The 13817-nt window shown below is 39.6% G+C and overlaps 2 protein-coding genes across 3 annotated transcripts in view; both read left to right on the plus strand.

Moving 5' to 3' along the window:
* The window catches only part of LOC116841149 (hexamerin-like), a 6033-nt gene extending 508 nt beyond the window's left edge, over positions 1–5525 (plus strand). Inside the window, exons 1-6 of one of the 2 annotated variants that reach the window (XM_032808752.1) lie at positions 1664–1924; positions 2253–2586; positions 2821–3248; positions 3533–3852; positions 4112–4464; positions 4826–5525. In XM_032808752.1, coding sequence (XP_032664643.1) covers positions 1709–1924; positions 2253–2586; positions 2821–3248; positions 3533–3852; positions 4112–4464; positions 4826–5235 — 2061 coding nt within the window. In that variant the 5' untranslated portion in view covers positions 1664–1708 and the 3' untranslated portion in view covers positions 5236–5525. Of the gene's footprint in view, positions 1–1663; positions 1925–2252; positions 2587–2820; positions 3249–3532; positions 3853–4111; positions 4465–4825 lie in introns of those variants that run through there. The other variant, XM_032808753.1, reaches the window with a different exon arrangement.
* Positions 5526–9253: 3728 nt separating this feature from the next.
* Positions 9254–13377, plus strand: LOC116841150 (arylphorin subunit alpha-like). The gene is made up of 6 exons (XM_032808754.1): positions 9254–9547; positions 9889–10225; positions 10440–10852; positions 11109–11428; positions 11879–12231; positions 12726–13377. The coding sequence occupies exons 1-6, from the start codon at positions 9323–9325 to the stop codon at positions 13130–13132; spliced, it is 2055 nt and encodes a 684-aa protein (XP_032664645.1). The 5' UTR covers positions 9254–9322; the 3' UTR covers positions 13133–13377.
* The last annotated feature ends 440 nt before the right edge of the window (positions 13378–13817 follow it).

The raw sequence follows: 13817 nt of genomic DNA on the forward strand, positions 1-13817 counted from the left end.
TGACTCCAGCATCTCCTTAAGTAAGATACATTCAATAAATTGATAACATCGATCAGTAATGGAAATCACCTAATGCAGTATCAGAACTGCAAAAGAAATGTCACATTTTTGAATATGGTGTGCCAAGACTTGGCACACCATATTTAAAAATGTGACATTTTTTTTAAAGTTTTGATACTCTCTTGAAAAGTTCTAGAGCTCTTTGCAACAATTTTAAATAGTTCCGGTCATTAAATACAAAAAAATAGACTTTTAAAAAAAGGTGCGCTAAGTTCTCGAAGCGCACTTAATCAGTAAAATCAACTATTTCTTTAGAACTATTGTTATACATATATATATATATATATATATATATATATATATATAATGCATACAAATGCACAAATAAATGCATTATTCGATTCTTTTTCTCACGAGACATACATGACATGTATGATAATTGCAATGCAAATGCGCAATGATTTTTCTGGAGATAAATCAATCTTACTTTTTTTTAACAGGATTTTTCACTTCAGTTATTTTACGCTAACTTTTTTAATTTATTTATCTTACAAGCTAATATTAGTTTGATTTATCACATCCGATTAAAAGGCTCGTGTATCAATAATAAATTATACGAATAACAAATTATGTAATCGTAATAGGTGATAGGTCACACGTACGATTTGAATTAATCAGAGTTGAGATATTTTGACTCTTGTCGTTCTTTACGCAAGCTTTTGTTATCGCATCGTGCGACTGGTGCGAAGTGAAGTCATTACCAATTATCAACGATTGCTAAAAATGCATAAGAAATTTATTGTGCAATACAAAAGTCGAGTAAATAAAGAATATTATTTTGAGGAAATTCACAGACTTCAGTTTCTTCGTACTCATTGAAAAAACTCGTCGACCCTACACGGAAAAAAAATTTCAATTGGTGCGATCAAATAGGAACCAACTGAAAATGAGATGATCAGAAGCGATATCTCTGTTAGGAAAACTAATATTTCTGTTGTCGCAACCGAAAATATTCGTCTGAACATTCAACGATATCAGAACTAAGTTGAGGTAACTGAGAACAATTGACTATACAGAAGCCTTATACAGGAATTGTTCTGTTCCTACAACCGAATTTTCGTCTGGTCCCTGAGCAATCGAAAATTTGGTTGCGCCAACAGAATTGTTTTTTCCGTGTAGTCAGGTAAAAGATCGTCTGGATAAAAGAGAGAACGCACGAAAATAATGAAATTAAATGTATTACAAGAAAATTTACACCTTGTCACGTAACTCATTTTGATCCCATTTATTTCGGGCGCATCTCATTTGCCCCACTAATTCGCGAGTGTCAAACAGTCAACGTGCTTACATATGTATTTGTGTGAACGAAATATTCTGAAGAGTAAATTGTTTTTTAAGGCTGAACAAAATAAGTTATAAAAAATAATCGTCAAAGAGCCAAAAGTCCATGATTTCCATCGTGTCAAAGTGCACACGATTACCAGCGATGATAATTCTTACACAAGTTAATTTTGGCAAAGAGTGACAGAGAAGGAGGCGGAAAGAAAGAAAAAGATATTCGTCATTATCGTTACACCGGTTACTTCATCGGTCTCTTGATTATGCGCTCGGTGACTTTTGTTTGTATCTCCTTCATCGATGTCTGGTAAGTATATAAGCCGATTCCGCCACGGTGCCCGTCGATCCTTCGCGCATTAAACACACGAGGATGAAAACGGTTGCGTTGTTCTTGGCGGCGGCGGCGTGCCTGGCTCAGGCCACACAGGTGCCGCATCATACTGCCACCAAGCAGTACCTGACCAAGCAGAAGAACATCTACGAGCTCTTCTGGCACATCGATCAGCCGACCGTCTACCATCCAGAGCTCTATCAGAAGGCGCGGTCCTTCAGCATTGAAGATAACATCTCTTCTTACAAGGACCAGGTAATACACTTCCAAAATTCCGTGTGATAGCTTAAGTAAACCATGCGTTAAATCTATATATTCTGCTCCTTGAGATAAATAAAATGAGAGTAAAATCTTTGAATGCGTGTCTCGCGTTCTTTTGAGGAAACATGCTCTCGAGGTATCGGAACGAACGTTACGGGTAATAACCCATATGAAAATGAAAATCATTGTAATCTTCGGGGAATCGTCGTGGACGAAGATATCATATTTACTAGAACTCGCAATGTTTTTTTTTAACATACTTCTGAATTTGATTTCGATTCGAAGGTTCGATGAAAAAGCTTAACGACACTCGTTGTTTCAGACTATTGTAACCGAATTCCTGCAGCGATGGAAGCACGGAATGCTCCCACGAGGAGAAATATTCTCCTCGCTATACCCTCTTCACATGCAGGAGATGGTCAGTCTGTTCCGCGTCTTTTACACCGCTAAGGACTTCGACACCTTCTACAACACAGCCGTGTGGGCGCGATTCCACGTGAACGAGAACATGTATGTTTACGCGTTGGTTAACGCCGTGATGCACCGCCAAGACACTCACGATCTCCGTGTACCGCCCATGTATGAGATCGTCCCGCACTTGTACTTCAACGAGGATGTTTTACACAAGGCCTATCACATCGCGATGGGTGACACGGGTTAGTATTGATAGGAATCGCGAGCATCGACGATGATTCGACTGGATCTCTCGAAAATCGCGAACGAAAATTTGCCAACATCGGCGCAGAATTGTCGATCTTCGTTTCTGATTCAACCGATCCCTGTACAAGATCGACATTACATATCGATTTTACAAAATCCCGTGGAAATTTTAACGTTTCCATATCGAGTTGAAATATCGAGAGCTAAAAAATCGAAAAATGTTTCAATAGGTATTGTAGGTGTAAAGAAGACGACCAGCGGTGTCGATAGCTACTACATTCCCACCAACTACTCTGGCTGGTACGTAGTCAGGGATAACGTGCCGGAACAACAGAAACTGAGCTACTTCACTGAAGACATCGGCCTAAATAGTTATTACTTTATGTCGTATCACGACTTCCCGTGGTGGATGAAGAGCGTCGAGTACAACATGCCCCAGAACATCCGCGGCGAACAGTACATGTTCAACCACAAGCAGATGCTCGCTCGTTATTACGCGGAGAGACTATCCAACAACATGGGCGAGATCGATTGCGTCGACGTAACCAAACCTATTCGAACCGGTTACTACCCGACAATGCACCATCACAACGGAGTGCCGTTCACTCAACGCCCTGTTGGTTCCGAGATCCCTCTTCATGATCACTATTACGTTCAGGTATCTTCATTTCCCTCCGCTTCGTTATTAAGCACTACAGTCAAGATCCAAAATATGTTTCGGCGACATACCTTTCAAGTACCTTTGATATTGCAGATCTCTCGGATGTCTCATCCCTTACACACTTTCCTGTCTGATCTCAGTTAAAGTTATTCACGATTTCTTCGATGTTCTCGTTAATTTATAATTTTAGAATTTCTGATTCTATAATTTTAGCAGCGATTTTATTCAAAGAGATCCTTTCAACATTAAAGTATTGCTAAAATCGAATAATGTTCCAACAGGCTCTGGAAGACTATCACATACGCATCTCTGCGGCTATCGACAAAGGCTACCTCATTGACAAGCATGATAAACATATCCACATCTACGACTCCGAGGAAGGCTTTAACCATCTTTGCAACGCAATCCACGGCAATGACGATTCAGTCAACACTGAATACTACGGCAGCATTGAATACATGTACAGAAAGATCTTCGGCTTCGTACCAAAACCGGCCGATAAGTACCACGTCGTGCCCAGCTCTCTGCATTTCAGCAGCACTAGCATGAGGGATCCCGTGTTCTACGGAATATTCAAGAACATTGTTAACTATTGGATGAGGTACGTGGTGGATGAGTTGAGGAAGTTAACTTTTAAAAGCAGCTCAATTGAACAATCTATTGAAAAAAGTAACTTGTTGCCTCTGTCATTGCTCATTTTGAAAATATGACTCGTTACCGTTGTCGTTCTCAACTCAAGAAATAAATGTTACGAGTTGTTACGAGTTCCATTGCTTTCTTCTCACCAAGTTGTGAAGATTTGTCATGAAAATCGCGTCCTATATCGTATCGTGACGGTAATGAAGATGATTGTCCCGCAGATACAAGCAACACTTACCGAGCTACACGCACAAAGAACTCATTTTCCCGGGTGTGAAGATCGAGTCCGTCAATGTTGACAAACTGATGACCTTCTTTGATCACCACGACTCGCTGATCAACAACGCCGTGTCGGTGCAAAGCCACGAGAAAGCACAGTCCCTATTGATCAAAGCGCGTCAGTATCGTCTCAATCACAAGCCCTTCACCTACCACATTACAGTAAACAGCGACAAGAACACGAAGGCGGTCGTTCGCATCTTCTTCGCACCGAAATACGACATTCATGGTCATGAACTCGACATAAGCGAGAACTACATGAACTTCTATGAGGTGGATCAGTGGATCGTTGACCGTAAGTCTCGAATTTCGCGTTGTCGAATATTGCTTTTAATAGTTTGTACATAATTGACGATTGGAAAACATGAAACTCTCAGCGAATTAGCTTCAGAAGAGACCAAATTGATATTGTACCTTACAGTCAACTTCGAATAGATATTGCTTCGTTAGAATGTCAAAATCAAACTTTTCAAGCTAGTTTCAAAAACGTACAATACCAAAAATATTCGTCTCTCCTTCTCTCAACATTTCTCGAAGAAGAAATTTACTTTGAACATCACACGAAGCGAATACGAATATTTCGCTTCTTTCGAAATATTCTGATTCGAGTTTTCCATTAAAATTAATATTTAACCGCCATTTTGCGTTTGTCGCAGTGAAATCCGGCGTCAACAAAATCGAGCGCAACAGCCACGAGTCGATCTACGTCGTTCCGGACGAGATCCCGAGCGAGGTTATGTACAAGAAGATCGTGAAGGCCATCGAAGGTGAAGAAACCTTCACCTACCCAGAACAGATGTACGGTTTCCCCGACCGCCTGATACTTCCTAAAGGCAAGAAGGAAGGTTTCCCGCTCAAGATGTTCGTCTGCGTGACGCCATTCGACGAGACCAAGTCCTTCGAGATCCATTCTCCTGTCTGGGGCCTGAGCGTGTCGGACGGTCACACATTGGGATATCCGCTCGACAGACCCGTGCACAGTTTCAACTTCACCGTGCCCAACTTCTACACGAAGGACGTGCTGGTTTACCACAGACAGGCCGAAGAGCTAAATCTTACCGTGTAAAACAATCTCTCTGCGATCCTTCTTGACGGACAATCACGTCCATTTCTCGTTTGCTCGCGTCTCTCTACTTTCGGCCACAGTTTCAGACGATGATATATCTCGCATACATTCGAATATTTCCCGCTTACAGCTTACATTCGTTACGTGCGATCGCCAGATTGACAGCCCGACTAGCTCGAATAAGAGAAGCAAAGCGCGCACAGTAGTAACGTCGTCTTCTTGCGCCGTTGTGTTCTGTATAATACATCTGGACTACACTTGAAATAAATTCTCCGAAACATTTTGCGTCATCTCGATGTTCGTTTTTTCTCTCCCATGCCAAATCCTCTTCCTATTTCTGATCAGTCTTCTGCTGTTCTTATCCGAGAGTTTAACCCTTATTCCGTTTTTTTAAAATAAATCAGAATAAAAACGTTTCTAATTCAATCAAACCACTTCATCTATGATCAGTGAATATTCACTGTATGGAAATGCCCCTAATTTGCTGCTTCATCTTATATCTTACCAATTTTGATCAGTAGAAATAAGATTTCACTGCAAAATCTGTAGTATACAAATTCATTGTACCAAATTCAACTTTCTAAAATTTGTGGTGATAGAATTAACGGCTTATACAGGTCTACGTGCAATGAAACTGTCTGTACATACAAACGGTGTTAATAATAGGAACAGCCGTTTCTATTAATCGATTTTTTTCAGTAAGATTTTATTGATTATATACTTGTAACCGAATCATCAGTTATAAATATGGCATTTTAATGAAGAATATATGAATTGTACTTTAGAGAGTGAAGTCTTTTTTATTGATAAAAAACTTTTAAATGTAACTGAAAGTCAATCAGAAAGCTTATTTGGATTTTATTGATAAAAGAAAGTTTATGACACGAATCCTTATCTCGCGATAGCGTAAAAGATGAGGCGATTTAGTTTAATATTTTATTCGCATCTATTTCCATATATTTGCGCCTGTTGTTACTTTAGGGAGAAAATACTGTACAACAAAAAATACAACAAAATTTTAAAATCTTTTAAATTTTGTAATCTTCTCCGTGCACTTTCCTATCCTTATTCTTATTAGGATATTCGTCGTAATACAAAATAAACTCGAAGACCCGCCGATTATTTCTACGCTACTGCGCGTATAATTAAATTAATAAAAAAATGAGAAAAGAATATTTTCTCTCTTTGCAGTTATATTATAGTATTATACATCGTAGATATTATTGTATTATACATCATTAGTTGTGTTTCTTTATGTGTCGGTCATGCATCGTTTCGAAATTTGTGCGACGATTTGGATAATCACGAAGTTCGTTCGCCGATGATACTCGGTACAAATATGCGATAAATATGTGACTTACGAGCCTTTGCAATTGTACACAGATAGACACGCGTTAAAAGCATATCCTTTCAGCGGAGTCGTAAGCGGATGTTGTAATCTTCCGATAAGAGATAATAAGCAGTAATGAATACGTGGAAGTGTTTCACGTGTATAGGTGTGACATTCCGTCGCTTGGGAGCAAAGTGAACGGGAGGATGGCAAGCGTTTTCGAGACGTGTGTGTAACTTCAATTTGTACACTGAGAGAAATTACAAAATTAACAAACAAATATTTCCGATCAAAATACCGATGAATTTTCATATCTGATCAGGAAACGTCCAATGAGAAATATAGGTTCATAATATTTTCATCGGTTTATCTGATAAAATGCTATTATGATCGGAACACGGAAAAAAAAGATTTGGTTGAATTAACCAAATATCTGTTCAATATGAACGGTCCAGAAATTCCGATTGAAGTAACCCGAATTTAAGTTAACAAGATTTTTGGCAGACTAACCAAACATGTCTGGTTATTTAATCAGACATGTTTAGTTAAATAATAAAAAAATGGTTATTTAACCAGACATGTTTGGTTAGTCTACCAAAAATCTTGTTAACTTAAACAGAATTCGGATTACTTCAATCGGAATTTCTGGATCGTTCATATTCGACCAGATATTTGGTTAATTCAACTTTTTTAATTTGGTTAATTCATCTTTTTTTTCTGTGAAGTATTCGATAAAATTTAATCAGATATAAAAACTGGTCGGAATTTGATCGTAAATATCCGTTTGTTAATTTTTTATCGAATAATTTTTCACACTGTGTAATCGTGTCGTGATTATCCACTCTGTAATAATATTGTGCAAAAGTCTATCAATCTGGTGATTAGCAGTTTCCTATAGATGAAAAATCAAGTCGTTGCGTTATAACACGATATCGTATATGTAACTCAGCCTCTCTTCCTCTCTTTCTTTTTCTTCCGTGTGAATCGGCTTATTTCTGCAATATATACATATACATTCTGCAATAAATTAACGTTGTCTTCGAGCAGAGAAAAATAGTTATGCTTATGGTTTTCTAGTCACAACAAAACTGCAAAGCGCAGCGATTTAGCACTTATCGCAGGTCATGGAGCTGGCGACCTTTCGAGGATTAATTATCAGACTCAAACGGCAGACTTAATAAGTTGCGATATATCTTATTATCTTGACTAACAGCTGTTAACAGCTGTTCGCTGCCAATCTGTCGTAAATCTATGGTAAATCCGGATATGATAGCCATACCGGAAAGATGGCCATAGGCTGTAATTTATCTAATAATTGCAAAACATTGCGTTTGTGTAATCAGTCACAAAGATAATCGATATTTATCGTAATGCATGTGCATACATTTTTCGAAATAGCAAGATTATAAATATTATATATTTTTATTTTCAACTACCTGTAAAATATCCGATTAAGTTTAATCGGATAAAACAATAGTCCCAATTATGAATCGAGTCCTAATTTCGAATAAAACTTCATTAATGTGTTAAAAAAGTACACATTCTGGTGAATACATCGAGTTTTAATGCAACTAAACGTCCAGACGAGTGTTTTCGATCACAAAGATATTGTTTTTCGTCAGCGAATTCTTCGTCTCCGATGTTTTTTTGTGAAATTGGATTATACTGAAATTGTATATAGTACAAATTGCTACAAGAATAGTAAATTTGATGTACTTCGAAATGTTCACCATAACTGGAAATTGCAGAAATAGAGAGATAAATTGTCACATAGTAAACGGTAAGATGCATTTATAATTTGGATCGGAGTCAAAAGTCGCCGGCGATAAGTGCGCGTAATTATGTTTACGCGATCGTAATGAAGTCCGAAGTATCGCCAGTTAAAAGACAAATTAAACAATTTAGCCAGCCAGCACATTAGTTGCTGTAAATATGATTACGTCGTACGGGACGCTTACGCAAATATACTCTCGATCGATTAGGTGTCTTCGTAAATAACACCTTCGCGATGACCCCTCGCGCGAAAATGTATCTGCCAATCGCAACTGACAATAATCGCCAAAGAGCAGCGTTTATCGTTCGTCGGGGCGCGACCCAAAGCGAGGCCACCGAAAGTCATCGATGTAATGTAGAAAATGAATCGAATTAATATATCACCTTTTTCCTGATAATTCCTTTTATATTATCCTTTTGCGTGAAGAAAAAACCCGAACAAAACATTCGTTACACGCGCAGCAATCTCGGGGATTTACTCTCTTAAAGTGAATCAGTGAAACATCATTGAAAGCAGTGAATATACACTGATTTGCAGTTATAAGTATAGCACTGAAACTGTTCAGTGCTATAATTATAACTGATATCAATGACTATTCACTGATTCACTTTGAGATTACCGTTCCATCAGACCGTGGTGATTTCTCAATTTCTCACCTGTTAAATTCACTTCAGACACTCAACCAGTTGTGTATCATGAGACGAGAAAACAATGAAGAAATACACAACAGCAAACATCTGTACAACGCATCAATAATTCGTTCGAACAACATCGAACATCGACTGCGGTGGTGGGAGCGGATTTAAACGAAAGAATTTAAAGAATCTGTCGATTCGATATATCGACGCACGCCCTCGTGACCTATCAGTTTGATTGCGCGCTCGCATGAAAATGTATAAAAGTGAGTATGCCGTTGTCGGAACGTCGCTCAGGCTCCGGTCTCTCGAGCTAAAACTACTCTGCGACTACGGAAAGTTGGGAAAATGAAGCGGATGGCGGTACTGGCCGTCTTCGCGGCTGTCTGTCTCGCTCTGGTAGCGGCGGACTATAACACCGTGAAGATCGCCGACAAGGACTTCCTTCTCAAGCAGAAGAAGATCTACAACCTGCTATACCATGTCTCGCAACCATCCCTCATGAACCCCAGCCTGTACGAAGAAGGCCGGTCTTACGATATTGAGGCCAACATCGATTCTTACACTAACAACGTAAGTAAACGACAACGTACGACAACGTAAACGACAACGTACTCTCTTAAAGTGAATCAGTGAATAGTCACTGATATCAGTTGTAGCACTGAGCACTTTTAGTGCAACACTTATAACTGCAAATCAGTGTATATTCACTGTTTTCAGTGATGTTTCACTGATTCATTTTAAGAGGGTACAATTGACGCGAACCAAGACAATGTTGCAGTCACACGTTAGAGTATACACCACAAATTTCTCAATGAAGCCTGAACGTCTACTAAGCTAAAGATCTTGAGACTTTATTGAACCTCAGTGTGTACCGACTCGTGGTTTTACGCCAACTTTTCATCACTTTGCAGACCGCAGTGAAGAATTTCCTCTATATGTACAAGTATGGTATGCTACCTCGCGACGAACTGTACTCCCCGTACTACCCGAAGCTCGTAAAAGAAACCAAGGCTCTGTTCCGTCTGTTCTACTATGCCAAGGACTTCGACACCTTCTACAAAACTGCACTCTGGGCGCGTGTTTATGTCAACCAGATGCAATTCTGCGAAGCGCTATACACGGCCGTTACCCGTCGCGAAGACACCAAGTTCATCCAGTTGCCGCAGCCCTATGAGATGTACCCATACGCATTCTTCAACTCCGAGGTACTCGAGAAGGCGCATCATGCGAAACTCTTCGGCAAGCTCGGTGAGTGAGCGAACGGCCGAACTAATTAGCAGGCGGAAAAACTGCGTGACTTATACAATTTTGTTGTGTCTTGTTTCGAAACTTTCTGAATTTATAAAACTCCCGCGTAGTCAGTCTGAATGGCAAAGTTAAGCGCGGTTTGGCCGTGCCGATTCTTTTGCTTCATGATACATTAGTTGAGTAATTTTAATTGTCAACGTTAATTTTAACGCAGACTCGAGGAAGTTCGGCGACTACGAAACCTACATCATCCCGGCCAATTATTCCGGATGGTACATGTCGCGCGACTACGACGTCGAGCACAAGCTCAACTACTTCACCGAGGACATCGGCTTGAACGCCTATTACTTCTTCTTCCGAAAAGAATATCCGTTCTGGATGAAGGGCGAGGAGTTCGGATTGCAAGAGTACCGCGGCGAGGAGTTCCTGTACGCTCACAAACAGTTGTTGATGCGTTATGGCTTGGAGCGATTGTCCAATGACATCGGACATAAGGTCGAGGATTTTGATTGGTTCGGGCAATTCTATACCGGGTATTACCCGACGATGACCTACCACAACGGGCTGCCGTTGCCACAGAGAGGATACTTCAGCAAGTTCCCTTACTACAAGTATAAATACATAAAGGTGCGATGATGAGTCTCGACTATGCTGAGAGCTTCTCTTCTTGTTCTTCGCGTTACTAAATTCGATTTGTCTCAAGACATTCGATCGAAATTTTCAATTATTTATTAATTCACGAAGCGTAACAGAAGTTCTCGATATATTTTGCCAATCTGTATAGAGTATTGCATGTAGGTCAATATTATGGGTTGCCTTTGCGTTTCGCTAAAACGTTTGCTGACGTTTTGTTGAAAAATCATCGTCGTATTTTTTCCCATAGCACATGCACGAAATAGAGAACCGAATCGCCGGGGCCATCGATTCCGGAATCATCCTGGACGCAAGCGGCAAGATGGTCAACATCTACACTCCCGACGGCCTCAATATCCTCGGCAACATCATCGAGGGCAACATGGACTCCTGCAATCTTAACTTCTACGGCAGCATGGACGCCCTTGCGAGAAAGATCCTCGGCTACAACTTGGAGCCGTCTACGCCCTACCAAATTATTCCAAGCGCCCTCGAAATGTACAGCACCTCCATGAGGGATCCCGCGTTCTACCGTATTTACCAGAGAATATTTGAATTCTACTACAACAGGTACTATGCGTGATTTGTCTTTCAGTAATTCTTAAAGGATGAATTGAATACCGGATGCAAGTTCACCAAAGAAAACGTGTCAACAACCCAACTTGAAATTTATCCCACGATCCTGATGAGATTGATTCTAGTCAGTTATTTGATTTGTATAAGGTAATGTTATCGAATCTTAATTATTAATAATCCAAAGATCTAAAGTATTAATAAAGTTTTGTTGCCACAATGTGTTATATCACTTACCAGGATTTGACAACATTTACAAATTAGATAACTTATTAGGATCAACTTGATCATGGGATAAATTTTAGTCGGGAAGTCTGTCGAGAAATAGAGGTTTACCGAGAAAAACATGTTGCATTCAACGAATTCAACAAAGAAAATTTCTTTCACTGACTGTACTCCGTTTGTATTTTTCTCACAACAATACTAATCTGTTTGGCTTCCACACAGATACAAGCTACATCAGAAACCATACAACAAGAACGAGGTTGTCTATCCAGAACTGAAGATCGAGTCATTCGTCGTGGACAAACTGACCACCTTCTTCGATCAATTCGATGCCACGATCAGCAACGGTATGGTGATCGACGACGCGAAGGAGGCCGAGAGCATGTTGATTAAGGTTCGTCAGCATCGTCTCAATCACAAACCATTCAGCTTCCACTTTGCTATCCACGCCGACAAGGCCATGAAAGCCGTCTTCCGCATCTTCCTTGGCCCGAAATACGATATTCACCACAAACCACTGGACTTTGCTGAGAATGCCAAGTATTTCTACGAGATGGACAACTTTATAGTCGACCGTTAGTACAAACTCAACTCTTTTTAATATTATTTCAATTGTGTGTTATTATATCGTATTATTTTTAAATTGCGAAACGGGAACAAATTTATGAAGAACGCGGCAACTTGGGAGCCATATCGAGCATGACTTAAATTAGTCTCACTTTTTCAGATTGACGAGTGTCTCTTTACTTTAGCGTCTGATAAAAAGCGCATTGCCTTATACTCTAAATTTCAATTGTATCAATCCACAGAAGTGAACTGAATCTAAAGGGGAAATTCAGAGAATTAAAGTGGACTCTTAATTCTACATTAAGAATCCACTCTAAGTCTGAATTAAGCATTCACTCTTTTGATTCCGAGTGACAATATTTTCGCTTGAGTGAATTCTTGCTAATTTCGAGTGATATTTTATTCCAAGAAATTTAGGAAGTAATTGACTCTAATCAATGAATTCTTCTATCCCGTTTCTTCTTCCATCTATCTAATCTTTTTCTCTTTGTTACGCACGTAGTAAACGCCGGCACGAGCAAGATTGTGCGCAACAGCCAAGATTGCTTCTTCGTTATGCGCGAAGATCAGCCTAGCGAGGTGTTCTACAAGAAGGTGGTGCAGAGCTTGGAGGGCTCGGACTCTTTCTCCTACATGGAACGACTCTCAGGTTTCCCCGAGAATCTTTTGCTGCCTAAAGGCAAGAAGGAGGGTATGCCCTTCCAGATGTTCGTGTACGTGAGCCCGCTCGAGGATGAACCCGTACTCTACATGTCTCGTATCTTCGGAAGCTACAAGTTCGACAAGAGGTCGCTCGGATTCCCACTGGACAGGCCCACCCTCAACTTCCACTACGACGGGCCGAACATGATGCTGAAGGACGTCGTTATCTACCACAAAGACGAGACGGAGATGAACGTCACTTATTGATGGCTCGTTAAGTCTTCTTCCACCTCCGCTCCGATCATTTAATTCGATGTAACCATCCGCAACTAAACATATGTCTAACAAAATACATTTGTCTCTTTTGTGTATACAATAGAATATTATTTTTAAAATATAAAATATAAATAAATTCAGAGAATTAGTCTTTTCCGTGTATTAAACGATACTTTTAAGAGAACGTCGTCGAAAGGATTAAGAAATATAATAAAATAAAGTAACAGAAATAGAAAGAGTGCTTTAAATTGAATTTAGTCCCCGCTATCTCAAGTTGAACGAATCAAGACTTCTGCTATTCATAGATTAATTATTTATGGATCAATTATTCGTTACTCATAGATTCACAAGTTAATTTCATACTCATATTCATAGAAACAAGAAGTCATATCGGTCCTTTTCTCGAGATGTAATGTCAAAATAATATTTAAGCTAAGTAATACACGAAAAGCGAACGAGAAGATTCTCGGATTGCAGATCCGAGATAGATCAGCGTTATAGATATAGATCATCGAATATAAATCACGCAAAAGAAATCATCGATTACGACGTATAACGCAAAAACGATGTTATTTTTTGCTTTTTACGTAATAATCTGAGGTGATCGCGGTGCAGGAGAAAGATGCCTCAAAACCCCGGTTCCTCCTTCTCGCACCTCTACCTCGCTGACGGTCAA

The sequence above is a fragment of the Odontomachus brunneus genome, unplaced genomic scaffold (assembly GCF_010583005.1).
Source record: "Odontomachus brunneus isolate Ranch 3 - 2012 unplaced genomic scaffold, Obru_v1 Obru_scaffold_013, whole genome shotgun sequence".
Taxonomy (NCBI): Eukaryota; Metazoa; Arthropoda; class Insecta; order Hymenoptera; family Formicidae; genus Odontomachus; species Odontomachus brunneus.